This window comes from Belonocnema kinseyi, chromosome 5 (assembly GCF_010883055.1).
Source record: "Belonocnema kinseyi isolate 2016_QV_RU_SX_M_011 chromosome 5, B_treatae_v1, whole genome shotgun sequence".
NCBI lineage: Eukaryota > Metazoa > Arthropoda > Insecta > Hymenoptera > Cynipidae > Belonocnema > Belonocnema kinseyi.
In genome coordinates this window covers 132513047-132538923 of record NC_046661.1, presented here as the reverse complement: position 1 = coordinate 132538923, position 25877 = coordinate 132513047, and the positions used below count along the sequence as shown (strand labels likewise).

Sequence of the window (25877 nt, the reverse complement as noted above, 5' to 3'; positions counted from 1 at the left end):
GCGACGGTTAGTACTGGGCCAGATGTAAACCAGTATGACATCAACCGTTCGTGGAACTCTTGTTTAAGTATTTTACCAGTAATACGTATCAGTACTGCAAAAGTAGTATATCAGTATCATGACAACCTTTGGCGCAACACCTGTGCCGATATTACACCAGTAATAAAGCTAAGTACGGCGCCAGTTGTAAACCAGTATGATGCCTAACATTGGTGGAACTCTTGTATCAGTATTTTACCAGTAATATGTATCAGTTCTGTGCCAGTAGTCGACCCAGTATCACGGCAACCGTTAACCGAACTCATGTGCCGGTATTGCAACAGTGGCGACGGTTAGTACTGGGCCAGCTGTAAACCAGTATGAAACCAACCGTTCGTTGAACTCTTGTTTAAGTATTTTATCAGTAATACGTATCAGTACTGCAAAAGTAGTATATCAGTATCATGACAACCGTTGGCGCAACACCTGTGCCGATATTACACCAGTAATAAAGCTAAGTACGGGGCCAGTTGTAAACCAGTATGATGCCTAACATTGGTGGAACTCTTGTATCAGTATTTTACCAGTAATATGTAACAGTAATGCGCCAGTAGTCGACCCAGTATCACGCCAACCGTTAGCCGAACTCATGTGCCGGTATTGAAACAGTGGCGACGGTTAGTACTGGGCCAGCTGTAAACCAGTATGAAACCAACCGTTCGTTGAACTCTTGTTTAAGTATTTTATCAGTAATAGGTATCAGTACTGCAAAAGTAGTATATCAGTATCATGCCAACCGTTAGCGGAACACCTTTTCCGATATTACACCAGTAATAAAGGTAAATACGGGGCCAGTTGTAAACCAGTATGATGTCTAACGTTAGTGGAACTCTTGCGTCAGTATTTTACCAGTAATATATAACAGTAATGCGCCAGTAGTCGAACCAGTATCACGTCAACTAATAGCGGAACTCCTGTGCTGGTATTGCACTATTGGCGACTGTTAGTACTGGGCCAGCTGTAAACCAGTATGACACCAACTGTTCGTTGAACTCTTGCTTCAGTATTTTACCAGTAATACGTATCAGTACTGCAAAATTAGTATATCAGTATCATGCCAACCCTTGGTTGAACTCTTGTGTCTGTATGTAACCAGTATTATGTATCAGTACTGCGCCAGTATATTTCCAGCATCATGCCAATCGTTGGCGGAACTTCTTTGCGGGTATTTCATCAGAGGTGACGGTCAGTACTTGGCTAGTTGTAAACCAGTATGGCGCAAACCATTGGCGGAATTCCTGCGTCAGTATTCTACCAGTAATGTCAGTCAGTACTGAGCTCGTAGTAAATCAGTACTATGCGTATGGTTGGCACAGTACTAACAGAGTGTACTGGTATTTATTCTGAATAACAACTGGCGTGATACTGCGCCGGTCGTGAACTCTGGCTTATATCCGAATTTTTCCCTTGGGGAAAGCTAATGTATGAGCTCGCCCTTAATCGAGACTTTTTCTGTGATAATTAAATGGTATAAGATACCTTTTAGGCTAATTTTCTGAATTCGATTTTCCTCCAAAATCTAAAGGTTAACTTCTAAATTATATTCCTAGTCTCAGTGATCCATGAAACTTCGATTAATGAGTGGTTGTGGGCGAGGGAGGTGGTGGGGCAATTAGTTTCAACCGAGAGCAATATCTGGTTAGTATTTCAAGCTGAGACGGTCATTGAAAAAACATTTTTCTGATCTTGACTTTTCTCACATTGTGCGTTATTTGGCTCAAAATGTTGATTTTTGTGTGTTTTTGGAAATTTTGTAAATGTTAAAACTCTGGTAAATTTTAGTGTAATTAAACAAAGGCATTTGCAGAATTGTTTGTTTTTGAGTACTATAAATAATTTTACAGAGAATTTTTAAATCTTGGCAAGAAGTGATCTCAAAAATTTTCAAAAAACGCTCTCTTTTTTAATTTCATCCAAAATATCTAGCTAACGAACTTAATCTTTAATTTAGGATACTAAAAAAGTATACCAAAGGCCAATTTAATATGTCAATTCTTTCGAAAGTTATCGTGCTAACAAACTAAAAATCTACAGACTCACACACATATATACACGCAGGAAGACAAATTCATAAAAACCTGTTTTTCGAATTCTAGGATTATCAAAACTTAATCATTTGAAAAGAATAGTGGAGGAGGGGGGTCAAATTTTATACAAATCCAATAACTTCTCTGATAATAATTTAAAATTCCTTTAAAAATTATCGGGTCTTCAGACTACAGAAAAACAGACGGACCGAGGGACAGAAATTTTCGTAAGACCTATTTTTTCTGACTTAGGGGGTCTCAAAGAAGACGCTCCATCTATATGATGAGAATGTAAAAATTCAAATTTTCAAACCAAACTGTAGGTGCTATTAAAAAATGGTGAACAGCAATTTTGTAGTTTTATTCGAGACAAGAAATCTTTCTGTTGACTATTTGACCATCATTTGCGTTGTTAAGCTGCAAATTTAAGTTTTTGATTTTCTTATGGCATTTTCCACGCTTAAAACTAAAGCTTTTGTTGCTATTGAAAAATAGTACAAAGTAATTTTGTAGAACTTTAAAAATAAATAATTTTGATTTTTCGTCATTTTACTGTATCTTGCATAGTTTCGTAGTAAAGTTGCATTATTATGCTTCTTAATTTGTTTTTCCATGGCTAAAACCATAACAGTAGAAGACTGGTTAACGAACTTGACCTGTATTTTTGCACCACAAACCAGTGTGCAGAAGGAAATTTAAATAAAAAATTCTTTGAAAGTTATTGTATCATAAGACTACAGACAGACAGACATTTTTCGTAAAACCTATTTTTCCTGACTCAAGGGTTCTGAAAACGCCGAGAGTTAAAGAAAACTGGATAGGGTTAAAATCACACAAAACCAAGACATTCCATTTATTTAATGAGAATGTAATAAAATAAATTTCCTGCATTGATTTTCGATTTGGCGTTCCTGTGTAGCTAATAAGACTCAGAGAAAAAAGTATTCATTTTCTACATTTAGTAGAAAATTTGTGTAAAATAATGGAAATTGTTTGAACATTAAGATGTGAATAGTGAACGTGCTAGAAATAACAGGAGTTTGGGAAGTTTGCAGGGAAATTTTCGAAAAAAGTTCAGTTTTTCGCTTGATTCTAGTCAAAGGTTACATTTAAACAATAAAAATTGTTAAGAGAATTAAAAAGAAATTTAATCAATCGTAATGAATCTCTTTTTTGCCTAATTTCTTTATCTAGTTTAGACTTTAGCGATAATTTTCAGAAAAATCTGAAAATAGTTTTTGTTAAACAGATAAAAATTGTTTAAACAAGTATGAATTCATAAAACACACATAAACGTTTTTAGTTCATCCAGTAAAAATGACACGAGATTAATCGCAACATGCAGAAAAGTAATATTTGTGACCAATATGCTGCAAGATAATATACAGGAAAGTTATTTTAAAAATTCCATATAATATACACTTGTTTTATTGAACAATTTTTCTCCCAATTTCATTTTCGTAAAAGTAACGGTTTTACCCATATATTTTTATTGGAGAAATAAAGGGATAGGGCGGAACCCCTGAACCTTGTTTGATCAGAAACAAAAAACGAATTTTTCTTTTCCGGAAACTTTTTAAGATGAGAAAGGAGGAGAAGTGACACAAAAGCGATGGGTAGTAAATTAGATGAAGTGAGAGGAGGGTGAAAGAGGATAAGGGAGGGGAAAGGAGAGGAAAAGTTGGGGAATTCAGGAGATATAAAGTAGGTAGGTGAAAGAGGAATGAGGGGGTAAAAGGAAGCAAAAATCTGGAGGAACTAGGAAATGAGGCAAAGAAGGGGAAATATTGTAAACGACAGAAGAGGAAATTTGAAAAAAAGAGGTAGGAAAGTAGGAGAAGTCAGAAGAAACGAGGAGAGGGTAAATAGGGTAACTGAAAGAAGGAGAAGTGAAGGTTGGAGGAGGAAGGTAGGGGGATGGAAATAGGAGAGAGAAAGGTAGGTAGGAAAGGAAGGTAAGTAATGATTGGGGAAGTTAGTGATAGGAGAGTAGGGAAAATACACGGAGGATGAGGGACGTAGGCGAATTCAGAGGTAAGTAAATGAAAGTTTGTTGTGTGTGTGTGTGAATAAAGGGAAGGAAAGGAGTGTAAGTTAGAGAAAAAGAGGGGAAATAAAGTGGAGGAAGTACGACAAGGGATAGTAAGGATATTCATTTATTAGAAATTATTAAGTATTTTTTTAAGATCAGATTTCATCGCGATTCAAAACACTGGAGATTTGGTTTAGTGAAAAATAAAAAATGGTTCGAATTTGCAAGAACTGACAGTAACTACTAGGAGCGAGAGAAATTAGATTAGATATTTTTTAAAAATGATCAGAGTTTTTTCTATTGGAGAGGACATGACGATTTCAGATTCTCATTCTATAAAGATAGCTTTCTAAAAAACACTTCAATTGTTTTTTAAAGTTAATAGATTGTTAACAAAATAGTTGGAATTTTAACCGTAGAAGACGAATTCCCAAAAAAAAAGAGACTGTTGGTTCTAGCGCTTCGCGCTCGATAATGCATTTACCTCGCGCTTCGCGCTCGATATTGTGTTTACCTCGCGCTGCGCGCTCGATTTTTCTCTACAGACTTTTTAAAACTAAAGGTGAAAGCATCGACAACAGTAATTTGTTGATTGTGAATTCTCTTTTGTTAAAGCTTCTTCGGTTTTAACGAACACATTCTGATCACGTATCTCGTGCTTCGCACTCGAATTTGCCTCTCAAACTGTATATCATTTCTATAAATGTATATTATTATAATTCGTACCTTGCATTGGTATTGAAAAACACGAAATTTCATTGTCCCGTTTAAAAAAATGCGCTTTCTAATTCTAATATTCTAATATCTAATACCTTCTCTGATGAGAATGTAAAAATGATTTATTTGTCACGAATAATTTTTTGCTAGTTCTATTTTTAGTTTAAATCATAAAAAATAGCATCAAAAACATGAAAAGTGAAATTTTTTGAGATCCCACACACGAGACACTTTTTTACTGTTTATCACGTTTTTCATTATTAAAGCCAAAACTACGCATCCCATCAAAAAATGGTTGATAACAAATTTGTAGATCTTTTTCAAATGCACAATTTTTGTGAATTAATCTTTTACCGTATTTTAAACAGTTTAGCCGAAAAATGTAATTTTTGAATTTTTCATTATTTTCTTTGCTGTCAAATTTTGAATTTTTGATTTTGCAAGAAAATTCAAAAAGTCGTTATGATAATCTCTTAGGGCATTCGAAAAGCGACATTTTTCTTCTCTTGACTCTTTTTCACATCGCGCGTTATTTGACATTTTGAAGACTATGAGTAATTGTACAGAGAATTTTTGAATTTTGAAAAAAGTGGTTCAGTAAATGAAGATTCTCCACTAATTAAATAAATGAAAGTTAATCTAAATTCTGAAACCTTCAAGCCAAAAAGCGAATGTTCTCTACAAAAATGAACATCTTTCAAACGAAGAAAATATTTTTTTTAATAAAAGCGGAGAATTTTTAACTAAAAGATATCAATCTTAAAAAATTGTAAAGTTCTATTTTCAGTTCAAAAAGTGATTTTAAACTAAAAAAAGGCTTTCCGACTAGACGATTAAATTTCCAACCGAAAAGAGGAATTCTCAATTAGAAATATAAACTTGCTAAAAAAGATGTCTCTTAACAAAGTGATTCAATTTATTATTATTCTTAATAATATTCTCTTTGGATAATGTTAGAAACTTGCCATTTTTTCTGGAGTTTTAACCTTTCAGTCCACTTTTTAATTATAATATAGTAATATGAATCACATTTAAAAAACGTAATTGTTTAAACAAATGATTACTACTTTAAACTAACTTCTCTTTGAGTAATGCTATGTAGATAGTAGCGGTTGCTTCTGAAATTTTTAATTTTTTCTGCTTTCAAATTTGTAAGATAATAATTGATTTAAGTTAAGAAACATAATTGTTTAAACTATTGAATGTTATTAATAATTATTTTTTCTTAGAGTAATACTAAAATGAGGCAGTTTTTTCTAAAATTACAGCATTTGCTTGACTTCATTTATCTAAAGATTAAAAAATTTAAGAAAATATTGTCTTCTAGACTTAAGACATAAGACATAAGATATTTACAAATCATTGTTTTTATCGGGTAATTTCGCTTCTGTGATAAAATGGAAAAGAGATAAAGTGCATCAATTTCTTAACTTATGTGCAATGACATGTAAATAAACACCAGTTAATTAGAAGATACTTCAAAAATAAATTAGTAACTAAATAATTTATAAAAAGGTTGTAAAAAGCAAGATTGGAAATTTCAATTTCTTGACAATTGTATTACAGAACATAATCGGATTAAAGAAGACATTTTATTAACTAATTTTGCGAAACAAAAGCAATGGAGGGTATGGATCGAGAAACTCGCCTAGCACTTCAAATCGGGTAAAAGTATTATCCAAGTGTCTCGTTGGAGAGAAATTTTTAAAGTAAAAAATTAATGATTTAAAAATATTGGCTTGTAGATGATTTCGATATGAAACATTTTTCTATTTTACGTTTATTGATCGGGTAATTATTTTTAATATAATAATAAGCCTGAAAAACTAAAAAAAAATTATTTCCACACGGAGAAAAATGGATGGTCATAGTTGTATGGTCAAAATTTAGAGAACCAGAAAGTCTTTCTACATGGTCGTACGGTCCTGGAGATAAGCCATTGCGTATGGCCAATTGCTTGATTTTTGCGCGTCAATCATGCGCGTGAAAAATTAAAGGTTATCGTTAGTTTGCTAGCATATAGAATTAGTAGAACTCTTAGTGCTTTCTATTTAAAAAAATGTTTTTACCCAAGATTTCCGTGTAAAGTCAGTGCATTTATTGAGGATTAATGGAAAATATCTTATTCTGTAAGTACCTGTTTTAAATACATTATTTAAATGTTAATATTTCCCATATGTTATGTGAGATTTGCAAAATTTAATTCTAATCTTTTTGAGGTTAATGTTAGTTTGAAGTATATTATAATTATTTCAGTAATCATGGTTAATTCTAGGATTAATCGATTTAGGATGAACTTGAATTGTATTTATTCATTCAAAACGAAATCTTTATTTTTCAGTTCTGACATTCACTGCTGAAATTCATTAAAGGACACATGGCAGGGACAGGGTCGTGCTCGTGCTCCTATATGAAGAGAATGGAGAGCTGGAACTGCAATGAAAACACAATTAATATATTTATAGGTAATTAGTCATTATTCAATAATTATTTTTTATACCTGTTTTTATTACCTGCTCCATTCCTGAACTGTTTAATTCAAAATTTATGTAGTTTGTCGAAAATTTATCATTTTTGGTAGAAAAGTAATCTTCTCCATTCAAAATCCAACTATTTGGTTAAAAATGTATGTATTTTCTTAAAATTTTGTTTTTCAAGTCAAAAAATAAACGCCTTAAGTTAAAATTTAACTATTTTATTGAAAACTCATTTTTTGTTGAAACTTCATATTATCTGGTTAAAAATGCCACGATTTTGTATAGAAAGTTTGTCTTGGAAATTCAACTGTTTTGTAGAAAATTGAACACCTTTATTAAAACTTACCTTTTTGGGGTTAAAAAATAATGTAAATATAACTATTTGGACAATTTAATTGGAGAGTCAACTATGTTCTAGAAAATTCAACTTTTTAGTAAAAGAGTAGTTTTTTGATAAAAATATATTTTCTTTAAATGAAAAATTATATTTTCCAAATAAAAATGTATTTATTCCATATTTGTTTAAAAATTCAAAAATTTGTTTCGCAAAACAACTATATAGTAGAAAATTCAACTTTTCTTTTTTGGTAAAAAATTGATCTTATAAACTTAAAAGTTAACTATGTGGTTAAACGTTAATGTATTCTGCGTAGGAAATGGTCCTTGTTTGTTGATGGTTTTTTTTTATTGAAAATCTTGTTAAAAATTCCTCTTTTTTTCTTGAAGATTCATCTCCTTGGTTGAAAATGTAACTATTTTGACTAAAATTCGTTTTGTGTTAGGTTGAAAATTAATCTCTTAAACTGACAATTATACCCTTCATATTGTCTGTGTTAGAAATAAAAATTTTTTCAAGATAATTTGTGTTTTTGGCTTTAAATTTATATGAATTTCTAAACATTTATTTATTTTGTTCAAAATTCGTCTTTTTTGTGGAACATCAATCTCCTGGCCAGATAATTTATAATTTTTGGTTTGTTTGTTAAATATTTAAAAGCTTCGTTGCAAATCTATTTTTATTGTTAAAATTGTTCTTGTTTTAATAAAAAAATTTAACTTCCATGTTTGGTTCTAACTGTATCCTGTGTATTCAATAAATTACACATTTGTATTTTTTAATAGAATATTTGATATTCTTCATTGAAAATTCATCTTTTTGGTTGAAAATTGTTTTTTTCTTAATATAATTTTTTTAATAGATTTTTTGTCATAAAATTCAACTATATGTACCATTTTCAGTTGAAACTGTATCCTGTATACTGTATAAGTTAAAAATTTTACTGTTAGGTAGAAAGTTCATGTATTTTGTTAAAAACTATTCTTTTTGGGTAAAAAGAAAACCTAAAAATGAAAGAACAGATGTACTTTTTGTTTCAGGTTTTTTTTAAGCAGATACAGTTGAATTTTATTGCATTGAAACAAAACAAGATTAAGTAGAGTTGTAACAGGTGAAATTTACTCTGAAATCGCTGCAAAGATGACATTATTTTCTTTCTGTGAATCTCCTTTGTTAAAAGTTGAATTTTTTCGCTCAAAGTTCAACTATTTTGTGAAAATTTATCTTTTCGCGTAGAAAATTCTTCGTCTTTGTTGATATTTTCACTTTTTGGTCGAAAATCGTGTCTTAAGTTGATAATTTTTTTTGGAAATCATCTTTTGTGTTGAAGATTGATATTTTTTTTCTCTTAAAAATCCACTTTTTTCCAAAACATTTGACTTTCTACCTTAAAACCTTTATTTTATTAAAATAAAAAAATGATTTCATGGTTTTTATGCTAATTTACTGTCTACATTGTTCTAGGTAATATTTATGGGGCGGCTCAAAAAGCAGGAAGGCAGCTGGCAAGAGACTTTTTTCATTTTAACAATTGTAGTTGCAGTATTAACTTAATCCTGCATTAGTGTTACTTTTTAGATTAAATTTGATTATATCGTACCAGTAATATCATATAAGTTCTATATAATAAGTTCTCTTTAATAAAAAAAAAACTATGCATTAATATCTCAAGTATTTATCGAATTTTAACCCTTTCATAATTAATTTATAATTTGTCTTATTGCAGTTATATTTTATACTTTATGTATACTTTATGATGACTTTTATCAATTTATGAACAGATTTGAATCTATACCAATCATCAGTGAAAAAGCTACTAATTCGTAGAAAAAGCGTTAACATTAAATTCATAAATAATTATTTCTATTCATTGATTTTTAACGATTTTTATACACAATAGAAATTTTTTGATTAGTGATTATTATCGGAATGCCTATTCTAAATCAATTGATAAAGGACTTCCCACTATTTACATAGTAGAACCTCATGCCAGTTCAGATATAGAGAATCAAAAGTTTGTTTAAAAATAATTCAAAAATATTTATTTAACTATCATCAATAGCCCTTTTCACCATTTAAGATTTTCAAATCGATCCTTTGCGATAACCGAAATTTCCTTGTTTACATATCTATATTGACACTTTGAAATAATCAAGTCGACCCTTAAAAATGATCGAATCGCCTATCCGAAATGACTACGTGAAATATCTAAGATAATCGAATCAACCATTAAATACGACCCGGTCGAATGTCTGATAAAAGCAAATCGACCATCCGAGATTTCTAAACCGACCCTTCACAATGATCGGGTCAGCCAGCTTGAGATGACCGAGGCGACGGTCTGAGGAAATCGAGTCGACTTTCTGAGATTGTCGATTTGGACCTCTTATTTTGACTTTATAGAGATAGTCGCTTTAGTCATATTAAAGAGCTGTTCTATAGTCGACCCTGCAATATGTTCTGTTTGCACGTTTATATTCCTAAACAGACCTTCCATTTGAAAATAAAAAAAGGTCATTAAATTTTGCTCAAGGTGACTTCAGGCGCATCCATAATAGCTTAAGTAGTATGTTCCGCGCGAAGTATACAAATAAAATTCTCTCTCATTTCCCTCTCAGCGCTATTGTCTGAGGTTTCCACTGCGTGAAGCTAGCGTCCATTTTCGAAAAATGGTCTGGTTCTTCTTTTATCGCAATTAGTTGAAAATTGGATGCATCTTGTGTGCCCGGGAAGTAGCAATCGGCCACCATGAGTATATCCATGGTGATAGCAATTCTGGGCGCTCGATTCGGAATGAAACTCAAGTGTTATTGTTCTATATTTTTCATTTAATCGTGATGAGAATTGTCAGATCTCTTGTCCCGCTACTGGGCCCGTCGGCTATAGTCGTGCTTTTTCAGCACTCAGCCCGAGCCGGCATATATCCTTTTCTTCCAGTGTTGATCTGTCTCTTGAGATGTAACAAATGTTCTGAAACTCGCTGCAAAACTATGCATTACCGCATTCGTCATGTGAACGCTGTTAAATAAAGTTAAAAGTTAACAGAATTTACTGGTCTCTCCTTGATTCCTGAACCGCTGTATTCAATAAAAACAGGGCCCTTATGAGCTGGATTGTAAACAGGAGAGAAAAGTCTGCTGCTTAAGTTCAAACACAAGACTTGAGTTTCTTGTGCGTTGTGCGTTCTTCCTTTGTGTGAGTGTGCCTGTGAGTGTCGCCGTATTGCACAGTTACTGTGCTTGCGTACCCATTATATTTTGCTAAGAAAAAAAAGCTTTCATTCATTCGCTGTGTTATGGACATTGCTATTCAGTTTTTAATTTGAATCATTAACTCTATTATGGCAGATTTTAATTATCTCATTGTGCTCAAGGAGCAAGATACGCTTTTTGTGTCAATAAACCACATTGTTGCCCATCTCATGTCAAATGAAAATCCGCCTTGACAGTTGCTGCTTGAACGCCTGTCAAATCTTCGCAAATTTTGGGAAAGATGTAGAAGCAATCATACGCGTTTACAGACGAATTCGCCTCCTCATGTTGATCAAGGAAATGATGGAGGAGCAGAGGATCCATCTGATGTGTACGATCCTAATATTTTGTTAAGATAGAAGACATCTGCGAAGAGGTCGTCGATTATGTTGTCGCAGCTTCCAGATGATGCATCGCCCGGTGGAAATCCTCTAGGTAACGAGGGAAAGCCAGGCGTCAACCGCCGTCCTCATCTTCCAACTGTTTGGATTCCGGTTTTTTCTGGTACATATTGTGATTGGCTTGCGTTTCGCGACCTATTTTCTTCACTTTTCATATAAAATGATTCCCTTTCGGATGCGAAACATTTGCATTATATAAAGGCAAGTCGCAAGTTTCCACATTTTCAGATTTCCAGACAAAAACATTAATAACCGGTCATTGCTTCCAGCGATTGCCTAGATGTATGACCCTATGGGATCGCTGGCACCAGTTACGATCGTCGCAAAAATTCTACTTTAAAAGCTGTGCTTACATAAACCTGAATGGGATCAAACGAATAGCATGAATATCAGGAATATTATGATTTTTGCTCCAATTCGCCTGCAATGTCACGTATTTTAATTTCAAAATGGACGTGCTTTGATACCGACACTAAATCAATTGAAATACATGGTTTTTCTGGTGCATCCCGTCTAGCTTATTCTGCTGTTGTTTATATGCGTCACGTTTCTAAATCGGGTCATATCTCAGTTAAACTTCGCATGGCCAAAATCAAGGTTGCACCGATTAAAACAGTGAGCATTCCAAATTTGTAATCAATTCGCTACAATTATTTGATGTTGCCATCTTCTGTTAGGCGGATTCTTCAATAGCTCTCGACTGGCTGCATAAGCAACCAGCAACGTTGCCAGTTTTTGTTGCTAATAGATCTCTGCAATTCAAACTAAATTTCTATCTGTGTTCTAGAATCACGTATCATCTAGACAAAACCCTGCTTATTGCGCCTCGCGCGGTTTATCAGCGGATGAATTAATCAACTTTTTTGTTGGTGGGATGGTCCAGCCTGGCTTTTTAGCCCTTACGAAAGCTTGGCCTAAGCGCAACGTGGACACAATCGAACCGGATCACGAGAATCTAATCTCTTCTCATCCAGCTACAACTGAGAAGGGAAGTAATTGGCAATCTATATTAATTGTTTGAGAATTATCTTCAGCTCATTTACTTCGTATCACAGCTTATGTTTCGCATGCAGGCAAGGCTTTCAAAGACAGAGTTGTTTTTTACAGATCTTTATCTGCTAATGAGATCCGTGAATCCTCTCTATTTTGGGTACGCTATATTCAGTTACAGACTTTCGATCTCGAGATTGATTCGCTCGGAGCAGGTAAAATGTTAACAACTGAATCTTCTTTAAATATGCCTAATCGATTTATTGATCGGGATGACATTATTCGTCTTGGTGACTAGTCACGCCATTCAAAATTATTAGTTTATCAAGAATCACCTGCTATTTTACCTAATCATAAAGTATCAAGTCTCATATTAGAGCAATTCCATCGCAATTTGTTGCACGCTGGTATTCAGTTAGCCCTTTATATGGTTCGTGACCAATATTGGATTATCGGCGCTCGAATTGAGATTAGGACAATTGTTCTCCGTTGTATTACAAGCTCGCGCGATAACGATAGAATGGAAACTCAATTTATGGGTGATCGTCCAACTCCTAGAGTCACCCCGTCACGTCCTTTTCCTCAAACCGGAATTGATTATGCGGGCCCATATCTGCTTCGCTCAATTTGAGGCCGTGGGATGAAGTCACACAAAGCTTGGATCTCAATTTTCGTCTGATTCGATACTAAAGTAATCCATTTAGAATTAGTACACGATTATACTACCGCATCCTTTATAGCCACCTTTCGACGCTTTGCATCGCACCGCAGAATAACTATTGGTGTATACAGTGACAATGATCCAAATTCCGCAGAGCCGATCGAGAGCTTTCACAAGCTTTCCGGAAGCTACAAAAGGATTCAAATTTAGCTAATCTTTTAGCCTTCGATGGGACAACATGAAATTTTATACTTCCTATCGCTCCACACTTTGGCGGGTCGCAGGACGCGGGAGTCAAGAGTTTGGAACTACATCTACGCAAACTATTGTCAAATGCTACGTCGACTGTTGAACAGTTTGAGACGCTGTCGTGTCAAATTGAATGTTGTTTGAACTCCCGCCCCCTCGTTCCAGCAAACGATGATCCGAAAAGTTGCGAGGCGTTCACTCCAGGCCATTTCTTAAGCGGATTCGCTTTAAAGGTTGTCCGACCGTTTCTGTTCTTGACGTCCGCGGAAACTTCTTATCTATCTGGCAATTTTATCAAGGAATTTTAAAACCAATTTTTGGCGTTTGTGGTCGCGAGATTATCTTCAATCTCTGCAGCAGCGAACCAGTATTCTGTGTCGAGATGGAGCAGTACGTGTTTTCGATGTAAAAACTTCAAATTCTGAATTTGTTTGCCCCATCTAGTAACTAGTTTGCTTGCCTATTTCTACCGAATCGTAGTTTGATTAATTCCTGGTTATTTGTGTGTTCTTACATTATATCATTTTTTCTCTTGCACGCATAATTTTTGTGATTGCGATCTTTGACTAATCTCGCAAGGCGGTCGGTATGTTCGATATTTGTCATATTAACCGTCAGAATTTCCATATTTCTTGTCCCGCTAATGGGAACTTCAGTTTTAGTCGTGTTTTCTCGGCACTCAGCCCGAGCCGACATATATCCTTTTCTTCCAGTGTTGATCTGTCTCTCGACATGTAACGAATGTTCTAAACCTCGCTGCAAAACTACGCATTACTGCATTTGTCATATGATCGCTATTAAATCAAGTTAAAAGTTAACAGAATTTACTGATCTCTCCTTGATTCCTGAACAGCTGTATTCATTAAAAACAGTTATTTTTTCGACGATACTTAAACATCGTAAAAACCCAGGATAGAGATCAGAATTGGGTTGAGTTCCTGTCATGCCTCATCTTTTTGTTATTGCTAAGAGGAGGTTGAGAGAAATTAAGAATGATTAAAATATTAAGAAATTTCATTTCAATATTCTGCATTAGATTTATTAGATAACGACGAGACGATTAAAAAGAAAAAAGAAAATCGGTTATACCGTTCAATTTCTGTTGAGAGTTTTCGTAACTTATCCTCTCTTCTCAGATCCTACGACTACAAATATGAGAGAGTGATGCTGCGTATTCTTGAATCGAAAAATGTGGAATTGCACTATTTGTTTGAAAATTTGTCTTTTTGTAATATACAAACCGTCTTGGTTGACACAGCACCTTGTTAGTTGAATATTTAATTATTTGGTTGAATGTGAGACTGTTTTGTTGAAAATTCATGTTTTGAGCTTTATCCCTTCATTTGACATTAATTAATCTCTTTGGTTAAAAATGGAACTCTGTTATTTGACACAAAATAGTGCATCAATCCTGAGCAACATCACATTCATTGTAAAGCAAGCAGCTGTATTTAAAACAACGCTTTAGGAAGAAAAGACAGAAAAATTATGACTCTCGAGTTTTCGGTTCAAAATTATGGAAAAGGAATTCCTGAAGAAAGCGCTGCGAATTGCATACCCTTCAAGTGAAATCTTGAATATGAAATAACTTGCCATTCCACATTTTTCCGATCCAACAATACGCAGCATCTCTCTCCCATAGTTGTTGTCGTAGAATCTGAGAAGAGAGGATAATTTACGAAAACTCTCAACAGAAATTAAACGGGTTAACCGATTATCTTCTTTCTTTTTTTAATCGTTTCGTCGTTATCTAATGCATCTAATGCAGAATATTGGAATTAAATTCCTTAATATTTTAACCATTCTTAATCTCTCAACCGGCTTTTATCAATTACTATAGGCGGGTTGATTGGCTGAAAAATCGGATTACTGATCTATCACAATTAGCAATTAAATATTAATAAACAATAGGCGATTTTCCACTTTTTCATTATTGGTCAGCATTACTAGGGTATATTTCGTTTGTATTCAAAGTTTCGAAAAGTTTCAATAATATTTGCCCAACTTATGACGATTCATTGCTTAAAAACTAATCGAATGTGGTAATAAATTTTTTTTAGATATTCAGACTTATTATTAAAAATAGTTATCCGATCAAAAAACATAAAATAGAACGAATTTTGATCTCGAATTCATCTACAAGACTATTTTTTTGAATAATTAATTTCTTACTTTTACAATTTTTCTCCAACGAGACACTTGGACAATTCCTTTACCCGATCTCAGGCGCTGGGCGAGTTTATCGATCCAGACCCTCAATTGTTTTTAAATGCTGAAGATTATATTTTAGCAATCATAGTTATCTTTAAATGTTTGCAAATCTTTTTGAAAATAATGTCTAAAACTCGATTTTTGTAAACAAAGAATCATTTTAAATTTTCTCAGGAATCTTAAGATTAAATGGCTTATTATCTTAACAATTTTGAAAATCCTTAAAATGTCTCACAATTTCATTTCAAAATCTTTAATAATCAATATTTTGTTCGAATTTTCATTAAATCTTTTTAAACCCTAATATCTATTTGGAATTTTCCAAGAATTTCAAATAAACATCAAACTGGTTCAAAATTTACAACAACAAAAAATATTTTAAGAATGATTTAAAGTTTGAAAAACTAGCTCCAAATTCTTTTCGACATTTTAAGAAACATTTCAACATTTTTGGATATTTGAAAGAATTAATTTTTATGAATAAAAAATCTTTAAAAATGTCAGAAAGATTTAAAGAAAAATTCTGCATTTTTTGAAAAGCTTTGAAATTATTGTTGAAATCTTCAAATATCTACATGCAGTATTGAATTAAAAAATTTTTTTTAATTTTAAATTTATCTACCTAAAAGATTAAATTTCTTTAAAAAAATTTTGACAAATAATGTAATGGTTCAATTTTTGTTCATGAAATTAATTGCCAATAAAGAAACCCGCTTTTTGATCAAAGAAATAAAATGTAATGTAATAATATTCTGTGAAGAAAGAACTAAAAAAAAAATACATTTTTAGTTGAAAAAAAATTCATTTTTAACAGAAAGACTTTCAACCGAAAAAATAAATTATTCATCAGAAATATTAATTTTCGACCAAAAATAAATATTTTAAAATAAAATACATGAATAATCAACCAAATATTTTAAAATTCAATAAAAATTTAAACCCAGAATAATAAAATTTTCAAAGAAACACGAGAATTAGTCACCACAAAATACAAACTTTCAACAAAATTCAGCAATTTTAATAAAAATAATACAATTTTCAACTGAAGAAGATTCACTTTCAAACAAACAGCATATAATGCAATTTTTAGTTAAAAAATTGATTTTATAAATACTGTTTTTTTTAAATTTAAATTATTCATGATAAATATATATGTTAATTATTGACAATATTCTGCACTTTTTTATTTGGGAATTTTATTAGTGAATTTTCCTATTACGGAATTATATTATTAGCTGAATTTATCTTTTCGGTAATTTTATTAGCCATGAATTTTATAATTCGAAATTTTTTCAGTTAGGGACTTTATCATTCGGAAATTTTATTATTCGAGAATTTTATACTGCAAGAATTTTATTGTTCGGAAATTTTATTATTCGAGAATATTCAAATTCGGGAATTTAATTCTTTTAAAATTTTCCAGTTCAGCAATTTAATTATTCGGAAATTTTATTATTCATAAATTTTATTATTGTTAAATGTACTTTTCTTGAATTTTACTTTTAGGTAATTTTATTATTCGGTAATTTTATAATTCGAAAATTTTTTTGTTGGGAATTTCTTGATTGGGGAATTTTATCATTCGGAAATTTTATTATTCAGGAATTTAATTATTCGTGAATTTCCCTATTGCTGAATTATATTTTTAGGTGAGTTTACCTTTTTGATCATTTTATTAGTCATGAATTTTATGATTCGAAACTTTTTTAATTAGGGACTTCATCATTCGGAAACTTGATTATTCGAGAATTTTATAATGCAAGCATTTTATTGTTCGGAAATTTTATTATTCAAGAATATTCAAAGCAGGGAATTTAATTTATTTGAAATTTTCCAGTTCAGGAATTTAATTATTCGGAAATTTGATTATTTATAAATTTTATTATTGGTGAATGTATTTTTCGTGAATTTTCCTTTTACGTAATTTTATTATTCGGTAATTTTATAATTCGAAAATTTTTCTGTCGGTAAGTTTATCATTCGGAAATTTTATTATTCGGGAATTTAATTATTCGTGAATTTTCCTATTGCTGAATTATATTTTTAGGTGAATTTTCCTTTTCGGTAATTTTATCATTCAGGAGTTTCAGAATTCCAACATTTTTTAATTCGGGCAATTTATTATTCGGAAATTATATCATTCGCGAATTTTATAATGTAGGAATTTTATTGATAGGAAATTTTATTATTCGGGAATATTCAAATTTGGGAATTTTATTAATTTGAAATTTTCCAATTAAGCTATTCAATTATTTGGAAATTTTATTATTCGTGAATTTTCCTGTTCGGGAATTGTATTTTTCGTAAATTTTCCTTTTAGGTAATTTTATAATTCGAAAATTTTTTTGTCGAGAATTTTTCAATTCGGGAATTTTATCATTTTATCAGTTTTTGAAGAAATTTTGAAGGTTTCAAGAGAATACAACACTTTCTTTAGAATTTAACTGGTTTAAAAAATTAAAATGATTTTTAATTTAAATTTTTATCATTTTTAGTGAGTTTCGAAAGTTTTTTCTGAATTGAAAGAGGCTACTTTTCTTGTTTTTTTTTAAATTATTTTTATCGAGTTAAAAAGGGTGCAATTTTTTCGTTTTTCTACTTTGTTTTGTTTCATTTTTTTTTTTGCAGGAAGAGCTCATTTCATTATACGAAATTCAGAAATCTCCATTTATCAGGATCCTCGATTTAACGAAGATGAAGATCTATGTTGGTGCTCCTTTCTGCATTCTAGCGATTTTCTTCAGTTTAATTGGTAAAAATAATAATATACCTATATACAATAATTACACTTTAATTTCAATGTATTTTGTTAAAATATAATTTTTATCTTGAAAATTGAATTATGCAATGAAAATTCAAGATTTTCCATTTTTGGTTAAAACTTTTATCTTTCAGTTGAAAATTGACATTTTTCTTGAAATTTAACTGTTTTATATTTCAAATTGAAAGTTTTGTTTGGTTAATTATAAAATATTACGTGAATCGCTGCAACGCCATATTTTTTTGGTTGAAAATTCAATTACTTATTTGTAAATTGAACGAATTTGTCAAAAATTCATTTTTCTTTGGTTAAAGAATGATTTTCTTACTTCAAAATGCAGGTTTTTCATTCCAAATTGTTTTCTTTGATACAAATTGAAGTATTTTCCCACATAATCTTTCTTTTTTGGTTCAAAATTAATTTTTAATTGAAAATTTAACGATTTTAGTTCAATTATAATTGCAGTTGTTAATCGACCTTTTTGGTTAAAAATGAGAATATTTTGGTATATCTTTTTTTATTAAACATTGATTTTTTTATTTAAAACTTTAACCAAATAGTTGAATATTAATATACTTTGATAAAAATTCGTCTTTTTTTGTAGAAAATTATTTTTCTAGTCTAAAAGCTAATTTTCAGCCAAAATTCAACCCTTTGTTAGTATATAATTTTTGAACTGAAAATGTAGGTTCCTGATTTTTTATTTAAAACTTATTAAGAGTAGATAAAAATTAATCATTTTGGTTGAATGTAACTGTTTTTGTGTAGAAATAAAAATAATTTTCAGCTTAAGGCCATGTAATGAGTGGGTCACGTGACAAGATTCCTTCCTTACCGACACTTTTTTTATTTCCTAACTTATTTTCATACGAAGCCCCACATTGAGTTGGAAATTGGAGATAATAAATAAGAACCACTAAGAAAGGTGGGTCTGGTCCTAAATTTTTATAATTATGAAAGAAGTTTTTTTGTAACCACATTTCTTTTTGGTTTCTTCATCATTATAAAAATTTAGGACCAGGCCCACCTTTCTTGGTACTTATTATTAATTATTCCAAATTTTCAACTCGACGTGGCGCATCGTATGTAATAAAATTAGGAAATAAAAAAAGTGTCGGTAAGGTAGGAATCTGGTCACGTGACATACTTGTAAAATGTCATAAAATATCAACTATTACATTTTTCGTTGAGTATTTATCTTTTCTTGTGAAAAATTCAACTAATTGGTTAACTGTTTTGTTGAGCATTTATTTTTAACTGTCAATTTAAGTTTATTGTTTTCAATCAAAAATTCATATTTGTTAGGTAAAAATTAATTTTTTGATAGTAGAAGAATGATCACTTCAGTTAAAAATTAATGTTCGGAGTTTAAAATTGATATATTCACTTAAAATGTAATTATTTTGTAAAAAACACTTTTTTTGATAAATGTATTTCTAACTGAAAATGTCATAATTTCAGCGTATTACTTATACTTTTTGTTGGGAATTCATTTTCGTCTTTTCTTTATTGACAGTTCTTGTTCTGAATTTACTTTTACTTAAAAAATTAGCTGCTTTGTATTGGGAATGATGGTCTACCATTTCGCCACATGTTGCTGAAAAATGGAACTACAAAGAGTAGGCACAATTCTAAACACATATTTTAATATTTGCATAAATATAGCGACAAATTTTATCCATATTTTGCTAGCAATACGAATAATAGACGACTGGAATTTAAATAGGAAGTCTAACCTAACTTTTAAATCATATTTTTAAATAGTAAATATTTCATGTATAAATCAATGAAAATTTGAGTTTATTTTTGCTTAATAATAAGTCCATTAATGTTTATAATCTTTAAAAAATCACAATAATTGTTTTTTTTCTTTTAGGTAAAGTGTGGATCTTCACTGTATAATATCTAAATTCCATCTAAAAGACTTTGTTTTCGATAAAGAATCATTTTTCTTATCCAATAAATATTTTAAACTCCACAAAAAAATGGTTAAAACACTTTTATGCACAAATTAAAATGCATCTTCAAAATGGTGCCTATTCTTTCTAGTTCGAATTTTTGTCACCAGGTGGCGTATCGCAGTTTAACCATTCCCAGAAAAAATAAAGAATTTTTTTAAAGTATATTTTTTTAGGTACAACTCAAACTATTAGGTCTGAAATTTATTTCTTGATGTAAAAAATTAACCTGCTTCGTTAAAAATGCATGCCCAGTGGGCAAAACATTTGGCGACGTCTTTACGACGCCATTACGACATCTTTACGACATCCTATATCTATGTCGTTTCGGTGTCTTTGCGATATCGTAAAGACCTTATCAGATCATACGACTTATTTACGATATCGTCAAGACACCGAGACGACATGGACATAGGATGTCGTAAGGTTGTAAAGATGTCGTAACGATGTCGTAGACGTCGCCAAATTTTGAGCCCAATAGGTGTATTTCGTTCATAATTCAACTGCTTGTCTAAATGTGAATATAATTCAAATAATCGATTTTCAATATCAGTTTATTTAAAAAAATGGGAATTCCAAAAAAGTGAGTCACAGGAGAATAAGTGAAAGACTGGTAAGCCCGATCTAGTGTTTCAAGTGTTAAAATCAATCTATTTTCTTTCTTTTTTGCAGAATTATGTTCACCGTATAGTTCACGTCTTACGAAGGGCGAAATGCAGATAGACCCTCGTTTTGAAATCTTTTACCCAATAGAGAATAATAAACAGGTGTGGATCCAAGCTGGGGTAAAAACTAAAGGACTACTAGATGGAGAAATGATGGTTTGCGCATTAGAGGATTATAATAACCAACCATATGTCCGTGCATTAATCACAAACAACATACATGTTAAGGTACTTCCAAAAACGTACATATTTTGGAATAGTAGTGACAAAGCCTTATATGGCCTAGAATTCGACAAACCGCTTAAGTAAAGAATGATTTAGATTTCCCACTGCACACATTCTTTGATGTCGACACTCGCCCTTGCTCGAAGAAAAACCAATATTTCCTTTTTTCCACTGTGGTATAATACTAAAGAAAAATAATAGTAATCAACAGTAATTTTGATCATTTATAGAAAAGGATATATTGGCTTATTAGTAACACGGAATCATTTGAAAATTATTAAAAGGATTATTGGTTAAACGGAAAGAATTTTGGCGCCGCAGCAGCGCCATCTATTGTACAGTAGTTGCGCGTAGGCTTGGCACAGTTGTCATACCGTTTTTTGGGCAGCGAGTGACCCAAACTAGATTTCACAAATAGAGCCTGAAGTATTGATGCGCATGCGTGAATAATAGCTTTTTATTGGCTCTGCTTGACGCATGCGCAGTATCGAACCAGACCATCTTTGGGAGCATTTAGCTAAACGACGCAGCAACTGGTGTGCTAGTAGGTCTGCTGTCGCGAAATTCTTTTCGTACGCTAAGTTGCTAATTAGTAAATTAAAGAAATAACCTACAAATTTTTTTATTAATATTCTTCTAAATTACGTTTTTATTCTTAAGTCAAACATAGGCTATAATTTGGTGTGTAGTGCATAATTAATTCCTAAAGTAACGTTTCACTGTAATAAATCAATGTAAAATTAAGCAATGAAAAATAAATTTCAATATCTCAAAATCTAAGGATTAAAGCTTATTTCCGAGTCAACTTAGAAAGGTGGAAATTAGGTTTTAAAATTCATTGCGCACTACGCACGAAATTATATAAATTATTAAGTGTTATTGTAATTTTTATTCATTCTACTGTTCTTGTTATTTATAAATAAAAAAAATATCTCTTTAAATGTGGATTGGATGTAAATTTTCTTCGAGTGTTTAATTACAAGTGGTAAAAATGTTGCTGTAAATTAGTTTTGACATTTTATTTTGACTTCGCCTACAAAATTATATTTCGTTATGACAAAAATGTATTTGTGGATTAAAAAAAAAATAAAAGATTGAATACGACTTAGAGCTTTATTTTTGATCTTCCAGTGTACCTCTACTCCAGGGCTCGCCAATTCAAGCAGGCGTTGGCTCCTTGGACAAGTGCATGGCTGGCAACAATTTTTTCTGTCATTTTTTTCTTCGTTTTCCAGGAATCGAGCGAAGGCACGGTAAATTTTGTCTCGTCGTTCACGCCGGAGGGTCTGAACCTTTTTACTCGAATTTCCAATACATTTAATTTTCAATTTTATTTTTAATGGAGAAAATGAATCATATTTACCTGCAAATTGAAGCTGTCATACAAGTTTTAAAAGGGAGGGAAAATTTTCAATGAAAATTCATTAAAAAAAAAAAAAAAACGACTGTCGCCAAAATCTTTTTCTTCGTTCTTATCCTTCTCCTTTATCTTGTACAAACTTTGAGTAAAGATTAAAAAATAATTTACCTAAGTTGCTAGATAGATTTTGTGTTGGTTTTATTAAGAAATTTTATTGCTTGTAAATGAAGAGCAGATTGAAGCTACTGTGACGTCAGTTCAACTGTTTAATAGAAGCTTTCAAACTTCAAAGCTTTTATACAAAAAATTTTAAATATAGGCGATTTAAGAGGCGATTTTTTAAACTCTCCATTAAAAATTGTTTTATTTTGATGATTTATTATCAAATTTTCTTCTTTTTAGAACAGTTAGAATTGAAAACTTGACTTTTGATTTCCGAAATCATCAAAAGTCAACAATTTTAATTTATGAATCTTCAAATTTCAAGAGATTTTATTTGTACTTTTTCGAAATTTAAATTGGCAACCTTTGAATTAAAGAGTTTTTTTAATTTAAGAATTTAGAATTACAAATTAGGTAAGTTTTTAGTTTTCCAATTAAAAATTCTATAATTTTCACAATTTTTAATTGAAATTTTTTAAGTTTGGAATTCTTAAAATTGATAACTTTGTCTTATCTTTAAAGTCATTAAAATATAAGGATTTCAGTTTAAATATCTTCAAGATCAAACAGTTGTCGATTGTAACTCTTGCACATTAAATATCGTTCAATTGTCATTGTTTTAAAATTCAAGAGGTCTTGGTTTTGATAATTTGAAATAAAAAATCCTTTAATTTAAATTAATTACTTTCAAAATTTCGAAGTTTTAAAATTGAAAATTGCAATCAATACCACTAAAAACATTCTGTTAGCTGTGTTTAAATGTTAATTTCTGTCCTTATTTCTAGTTCCTGCTTGCATAAAATCTTATATTAAAATAAAAGATGCAAGTTACTGAAAGTCAATTAAAGTTGAATTTAAATCCAAATTTGATTAAAGAGAAGGTAGATATTTTAATATTTATTCAAATGTATGATTACTTATTTTATCTGATAGCACTTTTAATTGAAACATTCATTTCATTTTGATAATTACTTCTAATAATAATTATATTCAATAATAACAATAATAATTATTCTTCTTGAATAGTATTGCATAAAATTATACTCACTAATTAAATTAAATGAGAACAAAAATTAATTGAAATTGTTGAGAAAGAAATCTGCTTTAGAATAAAAAATACTTGTCACTGCAATCTATACTTCATATTTTAATTACAAAAATTTATTTCAATCTTAATACGCTCACCTTCTATTTAAATTGAATTTTTATAGTTTAAGTAAACTAGAATTTGAGTTGTAGAATATGGCAATTGTCCCTTTAAATTTTTCTATTCTTATTATTTGATTTAAGACAAATTTTATATTATATTATTAATTTATTAATTTTATATTATATATTTCATATTTTATATTCAATAAAAGCATTTAATTGTGAATATATATTATTTTGAAGGTATTTAAAAATTGAAAATAGTTTATAAATATTTAATCGGGCGTTTACATTTGTTTAACTAATAAGACGTTCTATTTGAAACAGTTTAAATTTATGGTTAAAATCTTTAAATTTTTTAATTTTGAACTGATTCTAAATCTTGTTGTAAAATAAATTATTATACACTTGTTGAACCTCGATGTATAGTTCAATTTTGAAAATCATCATAAACTATATTCATATTTGAACAACTAAAAACGATGTTTATCTAAAACTGTACGATTTCAAACGCTTTATATTTTTTATATGATTAAAACTTCACTGAATTCCTTCAAAAAAAAAAAAAAACTTCAAATTCCTGGTCAAAAAATAAATTCACTCTCATTTTCTGGCTTTTCTCGGCCTCATAAAATTCCGGGTCATTTACCGGTTGTCACAGTTTTTCGGGCCGGCGGCCAACCTAAAAAACTATCGATCCTATTAAAAAAATTATTCCTGAAAAATTTTTAACCATTTTTTGGGTTAATAACTATTGCCTGTTGATTTTTTTTCGAAGCCTGTGTCGCTTTTCCAAAAATCTAATCTTTTTACTTTTTATGTTATTTGTTACGATTAGAACAAAAACTACGCATCCTACCAAAAAGTTATTTAAAAAAATTAAATTGTGCATTATTTTGTTAATGCGTAAAACCGAAACGGTTAAGCGAATAACACTGGTTATTGCATTAAACCTTTCTTTTTCGTGCCCCAAATTTGGTGTGTAGGCGGAACTGAACTGATTAGTTTTTTAAAGGGCATCCGGTTTCTAATTTAAATTTTCGGAAACTACCGCCCCTTTATCCGCGCAGTCTCATTTCGTGTCTTAGTTTCCCATTTGGTCGGCATGCAGCTCTAGTGCTACCCTTTCTCGCAACTGACATTAATCGCCCAGGATATAAGAATGTTTCAACTTGAAACCATGAATTAATAGGCCAGGCGGTCGCGGTCTGCAAATTGCCATAGTTTTGATATCCGAAATGTTGATTAACATTTTCGGACCTAAATAATGAACCTGTCTTTCAACATTAAAGTGTACAAATTCAAGTCAACACACTTAATCCACCACATGAACAAATGCACAGAAAACTTTTTTTCCTGCTCTCAAACTCTTTTCTGTAATTTGCCTTAAGGCCATGTGACGAGAGGGTCACGTGACCAAACCTGGTCTTCGACTTTTCTTTCCCAACTTACGTCTAAACGAAATGAGATATCGCTCTGAAAGTTTGGGAAATGAAAGAGGAGATAATAAAGTCCATGTCTCTGCTTTGTTCCGGTGAAAATTTTAAGAAAAAATTTTTTATGAAGAAAATACCAGTGAAAATTTTCTTTCCCAACCTACGTCCACACGGAACATAGCTCACGAACATTATGCACCAATAATGCAAAAACTAATGTTTGCACTTGAAATGCAAATAAACATATTTGGTCTGACATACGTATCAGTCTGATATCAGCTGTGTCAAACCAGCACTAGCGCAGCGAGTAGACAAGTTCGAACTTCTAGGGGTCTGTGGGTAAAACAGATTGCATGATTACCGTCAGAGAAAGTTCAAAGTCAAACTTCTGCTGTAAAACTTAAGTGTGTCCGTCGATAATCATTGTTTGCATAAACTTTTTTCTTCCTCTAATTCTCTGTAAGGCCACAAACGATCCTTTAATATTTATTAAAATTTCCGCGTTATTTAAACTTTTATTTTTCGATGTGGGTGAAAAAATATTGATCTTAGGGCTGACTTGATCAGCTGTTACACTCATCACATGGCCTTAAGCTAAATATATAATCCGTACATGCTCTTCCTGGCATAAACCCACTTTGGATTTCCCAAATCTTTGCTTCTGTTATTTTAATTACCCTACCAATAAGTATTTTTGATTATATTTCACTTAGGATACTTATAGAGCTAATCCCTCTGTAATTATTGCAGTCGCTTTTATCTCCCTTTT

The 25877-nt window shown here is 31.0% G+C and overlaps 2 protein-coding genes across 2 annotated transcripts in view; one reads left to right on the top strand and one right to left on the bottom strand.

Annotated features, from left to right (window-relative positions):
• Positions 1-22105, top strand: part of LOC117172449 — a 28585-nt gene extending 6480 nt beyond the window's left edge. The window contains exons 2-3 of the mRNA XM_033360394.1: positions 18021-18144; positions 20784-22105. Coding sequence (XP_033216285.1) covers positions 18021-18144; positions 20784-21085 — 426 coding nt within the window. The 3' untranslated portion in view covers positions 21086-22105. The remainder of the gene's footprint in view (positions 1-18020; positions 18145-20783) is intronic.
• Positions 1-25877, bottom strand: part of LOC117173897 — a 112031-nt gene that overhangs the window by 57801 nt on the left and 28353 nt on the right. The window lies entirely within an intron of this gene.